This window comes from Gymnoscopelus microlampas (genome assembly GCF_963454915.1).
Source record: "Gymnoscopelus microlampas genome assembly, chromosome: 3".
Classification (NCBI taxonomy): domain Eukaryota; kingdom Metazoa; phylum Chordata; class Actinopteri; order Myctophiformes; family Myctophidae; genus Gymnoscopelus; species Gymnoscopelus microlampas.
The window spans coordinates 26,196,182-26,217,237 of record NC_139940.1 but is presented as its reverse complement, the minus strand read 5'-3'; the positions used below and the strand labels follow the sequence as shown (position 1 = coordinate 26,217,237).

At 42.5% G+C, this 21,056-nt stretch overlaps 1 protein-coding gene across 4 annotated transcripts; it reads right to left on the bottom strand.

The window, feature by feature from the left end:
• Positions 1-203: 203 nt before the first annotated feature.
• Positions 204-18,044, bottom strand: LOC311042236 (uncharacterized protein). 4 transcript variants are annotated; one of them, XR_014600478.1, is made up of 6 exons: positions 17,914-18,044; positions 16,831-16,904; positions 15,550-15,600; positions 11,354-11,439; positions 9,190-9,231; positions 204-436 (listed from the first exon to the last, which is right to left on the bottom strand). XR_014600478.1 is itself a non-coding variant. In XM_084052856.1 (6 exons), exons 5-6 carry the CDS (start codon positions 9,056-9,058, stop codon positions 1,988-1,990), a joined length of 7,005 nt encoding a protein of 2,334 aa, XP_083908982.1. In that variant the 5' UTR covers positions 9,059-9,231; positions 11,354-11,439; positions 15,550-15,600; positions 16,831-16,904; positions 17,914-18,044; the 3' UTR covers positions 769-1,987. The 4 variants fall into 4 exon arrangements, 3 of the variants coding, with proteins under 3 accessions (XP_083908982.1, XP_083908980.1, XP_083908981.1); XM_084052856.1 differs by lacking the exon at positions 204-436 and adding an exon at positions 769-7,676 and having other exon boundaries at positions 7,743-9,231; XM_084052854.1 differs by lacking the exon at positions 204-436 and having other exon boundaries at positions 769-9,231.
• Between the last annotated feature and the right edge of the window lie 3,012 nt (positions 18,045-21,056).

Below are 21,056 nucleotides of genomic sequence, written 5' to 3'. Positions count from 1 at the left end.
TAATTAAGAAATTAAGTCCTATTTTAATGCGTGTATATTGGCTGTTTGACTAAAATTATATTTTTTTGTCAAAATGAATTATAAAATAATTTAGTCCTAATAAGTGTTACAGTCTTACAGCCCTAAAAACAAATGGTGAGTTAAACATTTACAACATGCACATGTAAATATAAGGTAGTGGGTCATGAAAAGGCAGTATACAATCCAAAATAGTTTGTTATGCATTTGTTCGAATTGTTTAATTTATGTGTGAGTTTGTTATTAATTTCAGGGATGGCCAATATTGTGTTTATAGAAATTGGGTACTACCGGTTCACGAGCCACAACATAAATGGAATGCAATTATTTTAGAAATATGACAATCATTCACAAAGAACATTCCTGAAAAGTAGAAAAAGGTTAAAGGCAAAACAAATCTGTCAGTGCTGGACGGCTTCTGAAAAACAGGGAAACAAGTGTTAGTGTTCTTTTCAAACAAATGCTTCACAATCAATAGTTATGAAAAAAGACAAAACAATGTTACAATATGAATAAGACAAAACAATGCTATAATATGAATAAGACAAAAGAATCCTACAATATGAATAATACTCAACAAGACAAAAAAGGTGAGATTTGCAGTGATGTTGCTAGGTTTTCAATGTAATGGGTCCCGGGACCCACAGGTGGTCATTTAAATGGGTCCCAGAAACATTTTATGGGTCCCCAATTACACGCCCCCCCCCCCCTTCTATTGTTTTCTTTGATCTCCTATCTCCATATCTTCTGTGTGTGTGTGTGACTGTGTACATTATATCCTAATGCAGTATCCCTAAAGAACAACAACGCTTTGTGGAAGGGGGAAGAGAATGTTAACGGAACAGAGATATTTGTTTAAGAAAAGCAGATGTTTGCGGCAGTATTTATTGCTCTGGTGTTTTCTTCTTAAAAAGTGTGATTCCCTTCAAATGATGTATGCTTGTGTCGCACTGAAAAGAACGATCTGAAAACAACGTGTTGCGCGTCGGTGTTTTGGCTCGCGGCTCGGTTTGGTGCGCAGGTCGCGGCTCAGTTTGGTGGGCGGGTCGCGGCTCGGTTTGGTGCGCGCGTCGCGGCTCGGTTTGGTGCGCGGGTCGCGGCTTGGTTTGGTGCGTGTTTTTTGAACAGTGTATCTTCTGGACTCGAGCAGCATTGCTATCTGAGTACCTACACTGGAGTGGCACCAGAGCATGAGGTAGCGTGTGGCTATGAATAGTTCCTGCCGTCTCGACAACATCTCTGGTGACCACTATTTGCCATCCTTCCATTGTTTATGTCCAATCCAAGCATCAGTAGATCTGAAAACAACGTGTCACGCGTCGGTATTTTGGCTCGCGGCTCGGTTTGGTGCGCAGGTCGCGGCTCAGTTTGGTGCGCGGGTTGCGGCTCGGTTTGGTGCGCGCGTCGCGGCTTGGTCTAGTGCGCGGGTCGCGGCTCGGTTTGGTGCGCGTGTCGCGGCTCGGTTTGGTGCGCAGGTCGCGGCTCAGTTTGGTGCGCGGGTTGCGGCTCGGTTTGGTGCGCGCGTCGCAGCTTGGTCTGGTGCGCGGGTTGCGGCTCGGTTTGGCATTACAGGAGTTCATGAAAATGTCCCTGCGGAAGATGGCCCTACGGCTTGGTTTAGTGCGTGTTTTTTGAACAGTGTATCTTCTGGACTCGAGCAGTATTGCTATCTGAGTACCTACACTGGAGTGGCACCAGAGCATGAGGTAGCGTGTGGCTATGAATAGTTCCTGCCGTCTCGACAACATCTCTGGTGACCACTATTAATAACAATTGTTTATGTCCAATCCAAGCATCAGTAGGTTCCATTGTTCGCAATCCGTTTGTTATTGAGTGCGGCAGATGGGATATATTATATATTAGAATATAGCAGGTCAGAATGCGTTTGGTGGGAAAGAGCACGATGTTCTACAACTAACTAAGGTCTACATGGTTCCAGTGTTTGCAAGCTTGTCTTGCAGGCTATGCACTAGTCCTGATCGGAGGATAATACGCAATACACAGGATCATGGTAGCTGTAGTATGTACGTAATACTCCAGACTGTAGACATTGCTGTGGTCTTGAGATGTAAATGTGATCCAACAGCGTGTTTTTGTCAGTAGTCTTCTCCTTGATCAGTTGTGTGTATCCTCTGGACTCGAGCAGCATTGCTATCGGAGTACCTACACTGGCCAGTAGATTTTCATTGAAATCACCACAGACTACGATGGGATGGTGGTCCATCACTTCTAAGGCGTCCAGAAGGGCCTTAAGATTGTCCATGAACGGGTCATCGTAACGTGGTGGTCTGTACACTGCAGCTATCAGAAGCTTGACAGGGGACTCTATCTTGACGACCACAAACTCGAGGTTGGTCACATTGTGTATGTAACGCTTTTCACGTGCCTGGAAATGGTCTTTCACATACACAGCGACGCCTCCGCCATCCTGTTCTGCACGTTCAGGAAGGTTGGAGTACGAGATGTGCTTGTTGCGGCTGAACATGGTGTATCCATCTAATTGGAGACTGTCAGCCACATTGCAGCCGGTGAGATGAGTCTCGGTCAAGCACAGGACATCTGCATGGGTTAGTTCGTGATGTTGCCTGATGTCTCGAATGTGTGCCGGTAAACTTTGCGTGTTGTGATGTATAATCGCGAGTGTTTGCGCCTGGCCTGTCGTCTCTCGATACTTTAACAGTGGCATAAAACTGTCCAGTGAGGCGGTCTTCATGGATTCTAGGGCAGCTGTGATTGCAGGATCAGCATAGATTTTCTTCGCATCGAAGTCAATTATATGCAAACCTTGCAATGACGTTGTCCTACTGAGGGCAACGTAGGCCATGCCTGGTTGGAAGATCCGTTTCAAGGAAACCACTGCAGACTGTGTAGTCATGCCTTGGACTTTGTGAGCTGTGCAAGCATATGCCAACTTGATGGGAAATTGCCTACGAAGCGTTTTATCTTTCAGGTGGTCCTCGTATCTCTCGACGTACACTTGTGCAGAGCCAGGTGTAGTTTTCCGGTATTTCTGTCCTGCTCCAGGCTTGTCTACTACAAGCCAAAGCTTGGCTACTCTACTCTCGTCCTTGTTTACCTGCATCTCTACACTATCAATCTTGCCAAATGTCCCGTTCACAAGGCCATCCTCCACATCTATGTTCTTAATGATCATGATTGGGGCGCCTACTGCAACCTGCAAGTTGTCAAGAAGATCCTGATGATCTCCTGTACGGGGACTGGCAAGTCGAGTCCTGTGGTTATCAACTTGCCTATAGTCTTCCGCGGGTATGTTGACAATCTGGCTGTGGAGCGCAGACAAAGATTTGGCGTTGTGTTGAGACACCTCTTTGTTGGTTGCAAAGATGTGCACAACATCCTTAGGACAAAGGTGAGGCAATGTCACTCGTTGAGCAAGGAGTGCTTTGTCTGTGTCACTCAGCGGATCTTTCTTCGCTTTGACCCTCAACCTATTCAGAAGCTGTGCGTAGGGCACATCATCTTTCTGTCGCATGATCTCGGTCAACGTGATCATCTGAAAGTGTTGGTGCAGAAGGTCCGGTGTGCCTTCTTCGAGCACGCAGAGCGGTTTCCCACTGGATGTTGGAGGGAGCTGGTAAAAGTCGCCTACTACAAGTACCGACATGCCACCGAATGGCCTCTTACTGCCTTTGATCTCTTGCAGTCTCCAGTGGATGTAAAGAAACATGGCCTTTGAAACCATCGAGACCTCATCTATGACGATAATCTCCGCATTTCCCAGCTTTGCCCTCACGTCATCTAATTTGTTTCCCAGCCCTATGTAGGGTGGGTTCAGTTTTCTGGGCAACTTCAACAGGGAATGCAATGTGTTTCCCGCGATGTTGTATGCCGCAGTTCCTGTAAACGCAGACAGCAGCACCGTGGGCATGGATGCATCCGTCTCTTCAGACAGTCTGGAGAGTCGACGGAGAATCCTTGTTGCCTCACCGTAGATGCACTTAATCAGATGGGATTTGCCAGTTCCAGCACCCCCAGTGACAAAGAAAAAGAAGGGTTCGGGTTTGTCAATTTTCTCAAGTACGCTCTTCAAACACCAGTCACGTACCGAGTGAAAGATGGAGGCTTGAGTCCGGTTGAGGTTTCGACACAATGAGCGCAGGTAATCGAGGCTCATTTGCGGAGCCGACACCCTGTGCGCAACAATTGTACCCACCTCTTGACAACTGAACTCTGGGACGTCGTCTTGTTCGTCGTCCGCAAGTGGATGTTGATCTTGTTCGGCAAGACATTCCATCCGCTCGAGCTCATTTTCGGGGGCAATGTTGGCCCACGCATCTTCCGCGGGGCCATTTTTCATGAACTCCTGTAATGCTTCTTCCATCGAAGAAGCATGTCTTTCATATTTCATCCTGTTTTCCGCAACGATGGCATTCGCGCGCCAAGTCCCTTTTTGCCCAGGTATTTTCACCGACGCAGACTCGTAGAACTCCTTGTAGGTGGGGAAGTCTACGGTTTTCAGTGTGGTCTGATAGCGATGCGGAAGGTAAGCCTTCAGCAAGGTGCCGAAGTATTTCTCGGGGTCTTTCTGTTCCGAAAATTTCGCGTATCTGATTACCGCGTGTTTTTTCATGCGCTTTTTAATGGTTCCCATGTTGTCAGACAGCTTAAGGCAATTTGGCTTTTTGGCTTCGCTACCGTACACGATTCTGTACTTGGATGCAAATTCTGCGAGACACATGTTGTGAAACACCGACGTTTTGGGTCTGGCATTGTATTTGTCCAGAAGACTCGACATCCACACTTGGTTCGAATCTCCTGGTCTTTTCTGCAGCAAGCTGAGCGGGAGGCTCATTTTCATTGCATTGTCATCCGTCGGGAGGAAGACAACTGGGCGCGAGCATTTCTTCAATGACAAGCTGCAAGTCCGGGCCACTGCCTCCTGAGAGCTAACCTGTCTGTTTTTAACGTATGCGTGAACAAGTTCGTACATTGCACCCCTCTCGGTCACTTTCGTGGGGTCTATGCCTTCGACTACTTGTTTCAGCATCTCACCCATCTCATGTTCGGCCTTGGATATGTAGGACAACATGTATGAGATGCAAACAAAGTGATCCAGGACAAACTGGATATCCATGTTGGCATTCCAGGCCTCCAGCAAAACTGGGTTGTAGTTGTTCACATAGCAATCCTTGACTCCACGCTTCATCAAGAGCACCTGGACATTTCGCATGTCTTCAAGACAGCTGTCGTACTCTTCGTGAGTCAAATTGCACTTTGCCAGCAACTCTGAGAGGTCGGTCACTTCTGATGGTAAGTCCAGAAGTAGATCATACAGAGGTTTGAGTTTGGCCAAAGAAGCCTGTGCTCTTGCCTTCTGTTGTTTGCCTATGCCTTCGGTACCCTTCTTTGCACTTTCGTCTGTCACGGATGAAGACGAAAGGGGTGCAACAGGAGGAAATGAAGGATCATTTCCTCCTGTTGCGCCACTTTCGTCTTCATCCGTGACTTCTTCCGTTGGATCAACTGGCACTGGGTTAGTTAACCAGGTTGAGTCCACTGGTGCCTTGGGGAAACCAAACCTGCATGTCCTGTTACCTTTCTTACAGGACTTTGTGTGGTTTCTGCTGTGCATCTGAACTTCTTGGACAATTCGGTGAAGCACAGGATTTTCGTTTGGATCAGGCAGCTGGCACGAAATGTAGCGGTCCGCAAATTCGCATATTTTCTCGTCCGAGTCTTCCCCAAGTTTGGGGGCGTCGGCTACCCACAATAAGGCGTGAACATGTGGGGAACCTCTGGCCTGATACTCTATTCTATGGAACCAATCTATGACGTGACCGAGCGGGTGAGCATTAGATCGCAGCAGTTTTGTATACGCATGAGCAACTCGCTTGTCAAACATGCGCATTGTAGTCACTGCATTGCTTCTGAGGATGTCGCATTTCTCGTTCCAGTCAAGCTTGTCAAAATCCACTATTTGGCCTTGCTGTGCTTTTATTGCCGTTATGACCTCTGGCCATCTGAATTCGGCAGCACTTAAGGTCAAAAAGAAGGTAGGTGGGCCTAACTGACGGACCATGGCAAACAAATCAAACATGGTCTTCTGCCAGTAGGCTGGCGTCCCCCTCAGGGGTTGCATGAACCTTGTTGCATCGCGGTTTCGGACCAGTCTCTCGACTTCATGCTTGTCCTGCAACATCTTGTTAGTTATCCTGCGACCATCCTTGCTATAGGGTTTGCCCTTCCTCAATTGAATTGAGATGGTGCTTTTGGCCGTGTGGGTCTCTGTAACAAACTGGGCAAAAAAGAGATAGCTTTGGTCTCTCGCACAACGATCATCAACATTGAAAAGCCTTGCGTTAAAGTACCTGCTTGGGCTCAGTTTGAGCTTTCTCTTCCGATCTAACGTGTTCTCGCCAGTTGGAAACAAGACAGGGAAGGCCTTTGCTTCGAGATTTGGGACTGTGCTGTAGCTGACAGGCCTGTTTCCTTCGGCTGGGGCGAGGCAGAAAATGCCATCGCCGTATGTCATTGTCTCTTGTCCAATGTCATCCGGTTGTAAGCAACCGTCCAAGCCATGTCCAGGTCTCAGCGCATCTTGCTCATCTTGGGCAGTGGGTGGATGTTGATCCACTCCCTGTGATGGGTCGAAAGATTCAGTAGCATCGGCTACTTCCATCATTTCGGCCTCATCACAACTGTCCATGACTTCATCTGTGGCTGTCTGTTCAACAGTGGGTAGCTCTTCAAGCTGGCCCTCCACATTTGCATCGTTGATGCTCTCATCATTTCGGATTATGATGTTTTTGTAGTCGGGGTGTGTCTCGATGAGTTTACTCAAGCCCGATAACACATTGGTCATATTGACAGTGTGAAAAAGATGATAGCCTTTGTACCGCAGACGTCTCTTCAGCTTCACTCTGTACAAACAGGATGAATCGAGCCGTCTGGGTAGCGTGTTTACTGTGGTTGCCACGTCTGCTGGCACGCAAACCACAGCACCATGTATCGCACTCTGTTTGCCTTTAGGAAGTGTGAGAATCTTGGCAAACGGTATGTCTATTGCTAAAATTTGTCTTTCCAGCACATTGAGTTGGCGGAGCTCTGGAGGAATGGGGGCTAGTCCCAGGTTGTTTGCGACAGCCAAGCGTGGCATTCTACCTACTTTTACACTTTTGTGACAGCTTTGACAAATCCACTCTGTTCGCCTTTCTAAGGGTACAGCGCAATCTTTCGGCCCTCCACATTGATCATCACACGAATGAAGGTATTTGCCTGTTAAGCAGGCAGCAACCACGGCGGGTTTGATCGTGTAATCTGACCGATGACAAACAGACACTTGATCAAAGAAAAGAGTCCGATGGCACGTTGTGCAAACATAAGTTGGTCCAATTTTTATGGCTTCCTGGAACTTCGCTATAGCGCCTTGTATTAGCTCATTCTGTTGGGGTGCGGTAACTAAATCTATCCTCGCAGTATCTAAATCTTTCCTCGCAGTATCTAAATCTTTCCTCGCTTTTACAGCTTTGCTCCGTTTGCGCAGGACATCACATAAGTCCTTGTATCTATTTCCTATTCTCATTGAACGTCGGATGTCACAGCGCATCTTGAAGAACGGGTCCGTTTTGCATCTGCGGGCCATATAGGACTTCATGAGTTCCCTGAACTTTTCCCTGAACTCCTCATCTACTTTGAACCTCTTGTTTCTATATCCCTTCTGTTTTTGCTGATGCTTTTCTCTAAACTCCTCATCTTCATTGTACCTCCTTTTTTCATATGCCTTCATTTTGACTTGATGCTGCCCTCTGAACTCCTCATCTCCTTTGAACCTCTTTTTGCCATATACCTTCATTTTGACCTGATGCTGCCCTCTGAACATACAATCTTCATTGTATGTTCTTTTAAAGTATGCGTTCTTAAATAGTTTTTGCCTTTTCCTGAATTTTGTTTCCGTTATACATCTCATGGCAATGTATTTGTTCATGTATTCCCTCCTCGGAGTCCTAGGTTTTTCCTTGGTATCAGATAGCAGTTGGTTTTTTTTTCTCTGCGCTATTTTGTGTTTTCGTCGGTAACCCATTTTGTTTGCCCCTTCATTTGTAGTGTCTGACATCACTTGTGTTGACAGTGAATGGCCAGCCTGTAGACAATGCTTGGTGATTGGAGGTCCAGTGTTTGTTTCATCCTGACAAGTTAGATCGACAGGCTCTTTGTGATGCAGGTTGTCAGGATGAACTTGCACTGTTGACCGATGGGGTGACCGAGCATTTGTCTGTTCAAATGTCACTGGCATGAAGTCAAACTGCATTTTGTCTATCTTGTTTTCATGTGAGAAGTCAATTAGCTGGTCTATCTTAGCGAACAGATCATCCAACTGAGTGAATGTCATCATTACAGCTCTTCCTCCAGGCAATGGTAGGCCATCAGCACTTCTCTGATGAGAGTCAAACAGTCCATATCTTCCAGACCTGTCTCTAAAAACAGCAATGGTGAATGGTGATACTGTTAGGAGTGCATATTTGACATTCTCAGACAGACACTTAAGTCTTTCCTGAAGCTTCAGAAACCAATGCTGTCGGTGGGGCTCTCCCTCAGCTCTCATATATCCCATTTCCACGTTCGATTTTTTCACGGAGTACGTATTGTGTTCCGTTTCGACATTGAGAGGTACTTCCTCCATTGTCAGCATGCATGACTGAAACTGATTTTGTCTTTTTAATTGTTCTATTGTTCTTTTATACAGACTGTCTCCCTTGTCTAGTATCTTGTCAAGATCAACTATCTTCAAGTCAAGACCTTCATGCTGGTATGCCAAAAATGTCAGAGCCATGCAAGTACACTGCCGATTCTTTGACATTTGGGAAAACCTATGATGATTTTGGCTTTTGGATGCCTGCACAGATTTCACAGAGGGTGGCGGGGTGCATGCTTGTTGTACAGGGTCATTGTTGGAAAGGTCCATGGCCTCACCAATGTTGTGTTGTTCTTCAACATCAGACTGTGCATGTTGGTCAACATGGGCCAACTTAGCATTCCAGAATTTCTTTTTAGCAATAGATTTCCTCCCACGACTAGGCATGATGTCACCAAGTTCTAGATCTGAACTTTTATGAAAATGTACACTCTTTATCAAAAAACAACCTTCAACCTTCAATACTAGTGTAGCATTAGTCACAAATCACGCTAGGCATCAAGAATCAACTTACTTACCGTTAAAAGGTCACCAGAAGAGCTGTTCCGATCTGATGAACACTAGAAAAAAAAGAGAACAATTTCAGACTAGCGCTATAGTTTTACAATATAATTACATTTTATGACGGTAGATTTTCAGGCCGTTGCGCTGCCTTCAAACCTAGTCCTATGTTACACTGATATGACATGGGTCACTGAAGCATGGCCATTTGAAGTGTTATACACTGCTATTGCACATACCAAGTTTGATGTGTTAAGCATGTTCGGAACTTGAGTTATGGCTGTTTAAAGGGAACATTTTTGATGAAAATCTTTGTCTATGATCAAGTATCGGTATATATGAAGTCATTTCTCTGACTGCGTAGAGTTCTTTCATCTTTCCATAATGTGCATTATTGGTGTGTTAGCAATCTAACAGCTGCATTTGTATGTATGGTGCTTATTTTATTTATATCCATATACCATTCATGCTATTATGGCTATATCAGACAAAGCTGACATTCCCTTGTTAAACTTTAACTATTCAAGAAGACAATATTAACCAAAACATTTGGAAAAGCATAACTAAGAGAGAAAGTATGACATAAGCATATGTGTATACCAAAGATTATGTATATGATGAGTACACCATAGAATTGAAGTACGCATATCATCTGCATAGTTTATATTAGGTATAGCAGTGTGGGAAAATAATGCATTCATTAATACATTTACTGTTGCAAACACTACTGTTACCATTTCTCTGTAGAGTAATGGTGTAACCATTTTGTTTTATTCCATTTGAATTCTTTGATTAAGAATGGTTGACAGCTTTGACTAAATTGGATCCTATATAGTCAAGACCTTTTTAAAATGTGGAAACAGAATGCAACTAGAGAAAGTGCTTCTCGGAGCACAGGTCTCCACCAGGTCAGGTAGGTTATTGTGGGCCAGCAATGTTTGGAATTTGTCAATCAGTATGAATATGAAAAACTGGACAGATTTGTTTTGATCACTTGACTATGAAGATAATGTGTACCGATTTGCGTGATGTTTGGACAACATTTGTGGGACTAATGTAAAAACAATTGTTTTGAAAAAAATCAGCCTCCTGATGGAGCTATAATAGGGCAATGCTAAGAGGGTGGCATCTCAAAGTAGTACGAAAGTGCGTGCAAAGTTTCACCGCAATCAGACGGTGCTATAATGATTTGCGGTATTCTGTTCATAATAGGCCACTCTTGCACACTTTAGATGTCAATCTTAGCTCATCAGAATGGAATATGAAAGGTCCAACAGATCCGTCTTGATCAAATGACTATGTGCGTGCAATTTGGATAAAATCTGAATGAGTAATATCAAAAAGATTTTACACAAGTCAGCCACCTGATGGCGCTATAAAAGGCAGATGTGAAAAATGCAGGGCAAAGGCTTTTTCTTGGCCTCTAGGGAGTGTGTATACAAAGTTTTACACAGATCAGTGCAGTTATAGGTATAAACATGAATCGACCTGCTATAGCGCCACCATGAGGCTGACTTGACAATTTTGAAGTGGCATTTCTTACTCTGCCTAGTGGGAATGTGCGTGCAAAATGTCACAGAAATTGCACACCGTGTTCATGATTTGAGGCATTTTGTTGAAAACAGAGCACTCCTGCAAACTTTGGAAGCCAATTTCAGCCAATCAGGATGGAATAGAAAAATCTGAAAGACCCGTGACGTTGAATGACAATAGAGATACTGTGTACCGATTAGTGTGATGTTTGGACAACATGTGTAGAGCAGTCAAAAGTGTGTTTGCAATGAAGATTGTAAAATGGACTAATTTTGGGCAGAATTCTGCTCTAGCATACAGGGAGCGTGTGTGCACAGTTTCACTACCATCAAGCCAACGGAACCAGAGATTGGCTGTCCACAGACAGAATGACACACACATGGACTGACAGTGTGCAAAACATAGTCTCAGCCATGCCTTCCGGCCTGGTGGAGACATTAAAATGTGCAAAATAAGCGAAAATAATAGGTTGTAGTTGGCATTTAAAAAATAAAGAAAATGTGTTTCAATTAAGCTACGGAGTATATATATTGGCAATGCCTCCTTAAAAACGGACAATGGACTGACCCCAAGACAATTTCCATAGACTAACATTAGATAGTTAGATCTAAAATGCTTTGATTTGCACATGTGTTATGTTAAACAAACCTTGCAGTAGTGCAGTCTGGAACGGTCCCCTCAGTCCACAGCTGTGTTGGCCAAGATATCAGGTCCAGTGTACAGCCACGGCACAGCTGAAAATTCAAGCAAAAATACTGTATTTTAGACACAAATATATATTTGTCACTATATAAATAGTGACAATAGCAGATCTACAAGCTTACAGATTATCTAGAAGCTGACAAGTGAGCTTGTCGATCGGCTATTTAAAATAAGGCAACAAGCTTACAGTGAGCTTGTAGATCTGCTATTTTCAAAACATTAAAGTCACAGTGAGCTTGTAGATATGCTATCAGTGATGTTGCTAGGTTTTCAATGAAATAGGTCCCGGGACCCACAGGTGGTCATTCAAATGGGTCCCAGAAAAATGCTGCAGATGCATTAGAGTGGTCTACAGATGCACTACAGTGGGCTACAGATGCACTACAGTGGGCTACAGATGCATTAGAGTAGTCTACAGATGCACTACAGTGGGCTACAGATGCACTAGAGTGGTCTACAGATACATTAGAGTGGTCTACATATCACAACAGTGGTCAGATGCAACAGAGTGGTCTACAGATGCACTAGAGTTGTCTACAGATGCACTACAGTGGGCTAGAGAAGAACTACAGTGGTCTACAGATGCAATAGAGTGGTCTACAGATGCACGACAGTGGTCTACAGATGCAATAGTGGTCTACAGGTGCACTAGACGAGAAGTCTACAGATGCACTAGAGTGGTCTATAGATACAGTACAGCATTCTATAGATACAGTAGGTAGTCTATAGATGTAGTACAGTGGTCTCATACAGCTATCGATACAGTGCAGTGGTCTATAGATGCAGTACATAATGCAGCTATAGATGCAATGGTCTCATATAGCAAGAGATACAGTACAGTGGTGTAGATACAGTACAGTGGTCTCTAGGTGCAGTGCAGTGGTCTCATGCATGCAGCTATAGATACAGTACAGTGATCTCATGCAGCCATTACAGTAAAGTGCTCTCCTTTTTCCAATAGGCTGAAATGACATATGTGAACTGCATGCATAAAAAGGACCTGCAGACAGGGTGTTCCCTGTTACTAAACAAACACAAAGCAATGATGGCTATCAGCATATAGCTTTCTATAAACTGGACAATAGCAAAGAAAAAGTGCCAAGATCTATCTTGAAAACTGTCATACTGTGCTGAACATTGGCCACATATGGATAAGACAGACACAGAGACATAATCAGAGCCTGTTAATGGGAATCAACAATGGATCAGTTATTCAACCCCTAGCCACACCTCCATTGTGAGGTTGTAGATCTGCTATTTTCAAATCTACAAGCTCACAACACGTCGCATTGTGAGCTTGTAGATCAGCCATTTTCAATTAGCCAAAGATTAAATGGGGCCGAAGTGGTCAATGTAGCCTATGTTTTTTAAACAATAACCAAAATCTACAATGTAACTAAAGTTGTCTACAGTTATAGTGGATTAAAAGTACAATATTTGCCTCTGAGATGTAGTGGATAGAAGTACAAGTCCAATATTAGTCTATCTATGGCAACATACCAACTCAGCAATGCAACACTGTACAGTACTCACACCACAAATGTACACAGATAGACAGACAGTCTGAGCACAAGGGCATGAGCATGTCAATATAGGGACAATAGCAGATCTACACGCTCAGAAAATGAGCTTGTAGATCCGCTATTTTAAATAAGAATAAGTGGTGTGTGACCATGTGTGACCCCCCCCCCCCCCCCCCCCCCACCACCTCATCTCTGCCCTGCTTTATCCTGTTAGTGGCTAGTACATCTAGATAAAAGTCCTTGAAATCAACAAGTTTGAGAACCACTGCCCTACTTCATCATACAAGAGTGTCACACAATAAGAGTAAAAATAGCAGATCTACAAGCTGCCAACGGACCCCCAAAATGATATGCATTTGGCCGCTGACCCCCCATCTCAAAATATGTTGTTCCAGGAACTCCCATAAGCATATATCGAAGTTAAAATGTTTGCAAAGGACCCCCAAAATGATATGTATTTTTCCACAGAGACCCTTATGTCAAAATATGTTGTTCTAGGGACCCCCAGAAGCAGAGATCAGGGTTTAAAATGTTTGCAAAGTTTCAAGATTTTTCAAAAATAGCAGATCTACAAGCTCACTTGGTGCTGCGCTATGAGCTTGTATATCTGCTATTTTTGAATAGCCAAATAAATCTAAATGACAGCGATCCCGGTCTTAAAGGGTATACAATATTCAGGCATGCCTAGCACTTATCACAATATAAGTAAACAAGCTATCGATATTGGCAATGGCTCCTTAAACACTGGCTCTGGATTGACCCAAAGACACACACAAGTGAGTATGTTTGTTTGTCAGGTACTTATTAAAGCATATTATCAAATGGAAATGAATATACTAGATAATACATTGCATCCACAACGTCAAAACACAGCAACCATACCAATTGACTACAGCACTGTACCAGAATGCAAACAGTCTTACTTAAGTAGGGGTGCTACTGTTAGTACAGTCCTTCTAGGTGACACAGTAACTGCCTTTAAAACGAAATTGTGATTGGAGAGACCAATTTCATCCAATCAGGAGAGAGAACTCATACAGGACACAGCCTATCCAATCCAGTTATTGATGAAATTGCCAACCCACCCTTTATTCTCTGTTTAAATGGGACCTGCAGAGACAGGGTGTTCCCTGTTACTAAATAAACAAAAAGCAATGATGGCTATCAGCATATAGCTTTCTATAAACTGGACAATAGCAAAGAAACAGTACCAAGACAGACCTTGACATTTGAAAACAGACAAGTCATATTGTGCTGAAACACTGGCCACATATGGATAACACAGACATAGATGAAATACAATCAGGGCATGTTAATGGAAATCAACAACATGTAACTATTTCAACCCTAACCACAAGGGTGTGAGCATGTCAATGAAGGGACAATAGCAGATCTGAAAGCTCAGAAAATGGGTAATTTATTCAACCCCTAACCACAATCACCCCTATTATCACCTTTCAGTCAGCAGACAACTCCATAGAAACTTGAAGCAACAATGAACACATGCGTGTCACCTGGACCAGTGATTCTCAAACTATTGTAATGTCAAAGCCCTGTAGATCAGCTATTTTCAAATCTACAAGCTCACAACACGTCACATTGTGAGCTTGTAGATCAGCCATTTTCAATTAGCCAAAGTATAAATGGGGCTGAAGTGGTCAATGTAGCCTATGCTTTTTAAACAATAACCAAAATACAATGTAACTAAAGTTGTCTAACAATTATAGTGGATAAAAAGTACAATATTTGCCTCTGAGATGTAGTGTATAGAACTACAAGTACAATATTAGTATATCTATACCAACATACCAAATCAGCAATGCAACACTGTACAGTACTCACACCGCAAATGTACACAGATAGATTAGACAGACACAGTCTGAGCACAAGGCATGAGCATGTCAAAATAGGGACATTAGCAGATCTACAAGCTCTTAAAATTAGCTTGTCGATCTGCTATTTTAAATAAAGGTTAAGTGGTGTGACCATGTGTGACCACACACACACACAATTTATTCAAACCCTAACAACACCTCTAATCACCTTTCAGTCAGCTGACAACTCTATGGAAACTAGAAGCAACACATACTTGTTACCTGGATGCCAGTGGTTCTCAAACTATTGTAATATCATAGAGCTTCCATTTTAGCCCATGCACTAGAAGTTTCGTAGGTTTTCGATGCTGGGAACTGGAGATATGGCTGTATAAAGCCCAGCCAATAGGACGACAGAGGGGGCGGGGCTTCAGAAAAGACAGATCGTCCCTATTGGTAGTCTAAGTCCACATACCTAATTTGTACTTGGTAGAATGCTGCGAACTCTAGTTATGGTTGTTTAAAGGCCAGCCAATAGGAAGACAGGGGGCGGGGCTTCAGAAATTACAGATCCCTATTGGTGGTCTTAGTCCACATCCCAAATATGTACTCTGTAGCATGCAGCGAACCGAAGTTATGGCTGTTTAAAGACCAGCCAATAGGAATTATTGTAATATCATAGAGCTTCCATTTTAGCCTATGCACTAGACCACAGACCCCCATAACCTAGTATTCAACCCCAAGACAATGTCAATAAGCCAACATTAGATAGTTACATGGAAAATAGGATCAGGTTTTTACACACCTTGCAGTAGGTCTGGGATGGTCTGTCTGTCACCTGGGTCCACAGCCAAAGCTGTAAAATAAAGAAATAAAATATTTTAGACACAGAGTTATGAAAGTACATGCATATCAATAGACAATAGCAGATAGGCCATTTAAAAAGGGCTACAAGTTTACAGTGAGCTTGTAGATCTGCTATTTTGGAATATGCATAATGCCATGTTATCACATGGCTACAGATGTCTGCCAATTTGGGATATAATTGGAAAAAAGCAGATCTACAAGCTCAATGCGTTGCATTGTGAGCTTGTAGATCTGCCATTTTCAAATAGCCAAAGTTTAAGTAACTGCTTTCAACCCCTTAAGACCGGGGACGCATCTGTGTGTCAATTTCAGATTTCTTTGGCTATTCAAAAATAGATGTACAAGCAAGTATTCAAAGGCATCTACAAATATTTGCCAAACATATCAAATATAATGAGAAAAGCAGAAATAGCAGATCTACATAAAAAAAGAATATGACGCGCAATGAGCAGCATGTATGTGCCATTTTTTCCAAATAATTTTAAGATGGGAGTCCGCGGCCAAATACATATCATTTTGAGGGTCCTTGACATGGAAAAGTTGGAGCACCACTGATATAGCAACATACGTGTTGCTATTTCAAACTATTTATAGTGTATATATATATATTCAAAGATGTGCACAATTTTTCAAAAATACCAGATCTACAAGCTCATAGCGCAGCACCGAGTGGCACGCTATGAGCTTGTAGATATGCCATTTTGACCCCAAGACCATGTTCATAATGGAAACATTAGATGATTACAAATGTGTCAGGTTTGTATGTTAAACCCATGGTTCTCAATGTGGGGTCCGGGGACCCCCAGGGGTACTTGAGTGGGTTCCAGGGGGTACCCAGCTAAATGATGGACAGGAACCAAATGGACCCTTATGAGTCTGTAACTCTGAGAGTGTACAAATGGAACCAAATGGACCCGCTCCTAGCGGGTCCATTTGGTTCCATTTGGACACTCTCAGAGTTAAATTAACATTGATTTTACAATATGAATTGGGGTCCCAGAGATATGAATGCCATTAAATGTTGGTCCGTAGCCTAATGCATGTCAAACTGGGGGTCCTTGAAATTAAAATGGTTGAGAATCACTGCATGAGAGCTGTAAAAATCTTCTCTTATGGGGGTCCCTGGCATATCTTTTCAAATGGGGGTCCGTGGGCTAATAAGTGTCAATTTAGGGGTCCTTGACATGAAAAAGTTTGAGAACCACTGTGTTAAACAAACCTGGCTTGCAGTAGTGGTCACACTGGAAGAGGTCTGTCTGCTCTTGTCACCAACAAACAAGATCTCCACCACACCTGCAAATGAATTAAAAAAAGATGTATTTTAGACACAAAGTTAAAGTTAATATACATGTGTTATTGATGTACATAGACAGTTGCTCACACCACATCTTATGTAGATCTACAAATGAGCTTCTACATCTGCTATATTCAGTAGTGTAAATGTGGCTTTTCCATTTAGGTAATTTATTAAGCACACAAGTGAGCTTGTAGATCTGCTACTTTTCAATCTTTGATATAATATAAATATTGCAAAAACAGTATTGACACGCTCTCTCTCTCTCTCTCTCTCTCAAGCCCTACAGGATAATTCCTGTTAGTGGCTAGTTGTCGGTCTTAATCACAAGTTATTTTTTTTAACAGAATATATAACAAACAAATGCATAGTCAAGTAAAAGCTGCATTTTGTGTTATATATAATTAATTGATAAAGATATATGGTCGACTGTGAGACGATGTCTGACCGACACCGAAAACAAACGCAGCTTAGCCTACAGAAGTAGCCATGAAACATGGCTTAACTTCAACCTGGTGTTTGCACTTTGTCCATTTACGGCCCGTACATCTACATAAACGTTCACATTTCAAATATAAAGTGCTTATGTCATGGCCACGGATGTTACAATTATTGTTCAATAAAAAGCATTTTAATCCGATCGGTGGCCAGTCTCTCACCATTTCCGCCATGCTTTCAACTGTGACCCTATCGGTTGGGAAGTGTATTGCACTCTGATACAATAGAACTCTATGAGAAAATGGCCACCGATCGGATTAAAAGTCTTTTAATTGAACAATAAGGACAATACGGGTACTTCTGGTGGACCGTACATAATTGTAACATCCGTGGCCATCGGGCAAACACTTGGTTTGAAATGTAAAGGTACGGTAGAAGTACGGAACAAAACGGGGAAAGGTGCAAACACCATTTGCAGTTCATCCATGACGATGCAACGTTAGCTTGGAAAGTTAGCATATCAGCTAATGGACGGATTATACTATATAATTTAACAATTATATTACTCACCTCACACAAAAGACGACGAAATGAAAGTCCTCCGAAGAAAAGATGTAGATCAGTGATATGCTCTAAAGATAAATGAAGTTTAATAGGTTGCAATTCCTCTCGTCACTATTTGTTCTACCAGCCAAACAAAGTTGTAAGAAGAAGGGGGGGAAGGGGCGGCTTGTATCAACATGTGCTCAAAGCCAGGGTTGCCAGGTTCTGCGACAGAAACGAGCAATCAGGTCTATGAAAACAAGGCCAAAAGAAGCGAGCCCTTCGCCCTTTAAAAACTAGGCTATATGAAAAAAGCCAATCAACAAGCTCACAACTCCTTGCGATCCTTGCGAAACTGCACTTTAAGAAACAATGGCAGAAAGTCGCAACCACCAATATTTACGAGCAACTTGAGAGAAAAAGTAGCCACAATTCGCTTATAATAAGCGGACATGGCAACGTTAAGCGTGTGTCGTTACGTCATCCGGCCTGAATCACAGTATTGCCACATTGTGCGAGAGAAATAAGCAAACAGGTCTATGAAAACAATCATCATGTTATACCAATATGAATAATAATAATAAGATAAACAGCCGTCTACACTGAATGTCTGCATGATAGAACAGCGTCATAAAAATAAAAGTAAAGTAAAAGTTAAAAAACAAAAGAAGTTAGGCTAATGAAAAGGAAAATAAAGACTAAAAGGAGTTAATGAGAAGAAAAATATTTTCTAACCTCTAAAAATGATCCTTACATTAATCTTAAAAAAAACATTTTCTGAAATATTTCTATGTAGTTATTTTTTTTTTTATAACCAAAAAGTAAAATAACGAAACAACAACAGCAATAATAATAATAATAATAATAATAATAATAATAATAATAATAATAATAATTAAGTAGTAATAAGTATCGGCATCAAAATATACTTAAAGTACCAGAAGTAAAAGCAGTAATTATTTGAAGTGTTCAAATGCATAAAATGTATATAAAATGTATCATTAGAAAATAGCAGATCTACAAGCTTACAACGCATCAGGCACTAGGGATAACTGGGCACCAAAACCATCTTGGCACTAGGGACAGGAGGGCACTAGCGACAGATGGTTACTAGGGAAATGTGGGCACCTTGTCAACTGGGAACTGGGCACTTGGGACATGTGGGCACCAGGACAACTGGGCACCTGGACGAGTGGGCACCTGAATTAGTCATTTTTTTTGTTTTACTTTACACAGCATGATGCTTTGTTGCTGTCTGGGCCAGGCCAAAAGGCATGGCCGAGACTATGTTTTGCACCCTGTCTGTCAATCCGTCCATCCGTCCGTGTGTCCTTCACCCCCTCTGTCTGTGAACAGCTAATGTCCAGCATGCACTGTTAGCTTGATCGTAGCGAAACTGTGCACACACACTCCCTGGATGCCAATTCAGAACCCCAAATCACATAGGCCTGTTATAGCGCCACCAGGAGGCAGCTTTTTGCAAAACCATTTTTTATGACAGTACTCCTACAGATTTGATCCAAACATCACACAGATTAGGACACAGTATCTCTAGTCATTAAACGAAACAGGTCTTTCAGATTTTTCATATTCCATCGTGATTGGCTAAGAATGGCTTCCAAAGTGTCTGTTTTGAACAAAATGCCTGAATTCATGGACACAGCATGCAATTTCCATGTAATTTTGCACGCACATTCTCACTAGGCCAATGAAGAAATGACACTTCAATTCTGCCTCGTGGTGGCGCTATAACAGGCCAATTCATGCTTTAACCTATAACTGCACCGATCTGTGTAAAAAATATAATATGTAAGGAAAACCCATAGAGGTATAATATAACCCTTTAAAGCCTTTAAAATAAAACCCTTTGCCGTGCATTATTCACATCTGCGTTTTTGTCAAACAGGTCCCTCCCACAAATGTAACGGGCCAATCATATTGTCACCTCACTCCTGAGATCACTTGCTTTTCATGTTGAAGGGACTGATCCCCCAAAAATCATGTTTTTGCATGAAACGGTGACATTTTGCGCATTTGTGGCGCCCCCTATGGGTGAAAGTGAAATGCTTTTAGGGATTTGTTGAGTAAACCAACCTTGACATGTGATTCAAATTTGGGTTTGACTGGACCTTTCGTTCGTGAATTTTGGCATTTTTTGTAAAACAGGCCCCTCCCACTAAATTTGGAAGCCAATTACGGACGAACGGTATGGACTATTACAATGCCGTTTGGATATGTTTATCGCATGGGTCCAGAGATCATGTGTACCGTATTTTTGTGAAATTTGGAAAAAATATGAGGGAGGAGGAGCAAAAAGTGTGTTTTTTAGAAAAGTGAAAATGGCGGAAAATCTATCCAGACGGAAATGGGCGTGGCCTATATGGGGAGATGCGTCGTGACCCAAGGAATCCAGGTGAAAAGAAATTTTGATTTTAGGACCTACGGTTCAAGAGTTACGGGCCAAAAGGTAAAGTGGGCTGTTATAGCGCCACCATGTGGCCGACTGGTGTGATTATTTTCATAATAATTTTGCAAAAAACTATTAACCTCCCCTCCAAATCTTGTAACTGTAGCCCTTACGGTTTCCGAGGAAGAAATACTTGAATGGGATTTTTTGCAATTCCCATTAAAGTGGATGGGGAAATTTAATGCACTAATAAATCAAAATCAAAAAATCTATCCTGACGCAAATGGGCGTGGCCTATATGGGGAGATGCGTCGTGACCCAAGGAATCCAGGTGAAAAGAAATTTTGATTTTACGACCTACGGTTCAAGAGTTATAGGCCAAAAGGTAAAGGGGGCTGTTATAGCGCCACCATGTGGCCGACTGGTGTGATTATTTTGTTAATAATTTTTCAAAAAACTATTAACCTCCCCTCCAAGTTTTGTAACTGTAGCCTTTACGGTTTCCGAGAAAAAAATACTTGAATGGGAGTTTTTGCAATTCCCATTAAAGTGGATGGGGAAATTTAATGCACTAATAAATCAATATCAAAAAATCTATCCTGACGCAAATGGGCGTGGCCTATATGGGGAGATGCGTCGTGACCCAAGGAATCCAGGTGAAAAGAAATTTTGATTTTAGGACCTACGGTTCAAGAGTTACGAGCCAAAACGTAAAGGGGGCTGTTATAGCGCCACCATGAGGCCGAATGGTGTGATATTTTTT

Excerpts from the sequence above, each read along its gene's own strand:
- LOC311042236 (XM_084052854.1), bottom strand. The coding sequence starts at position 9,058 with ATGCCTAGTCGTGGGAGGAAATCTATTGCTAAAAAGAAATTCTGGAAT.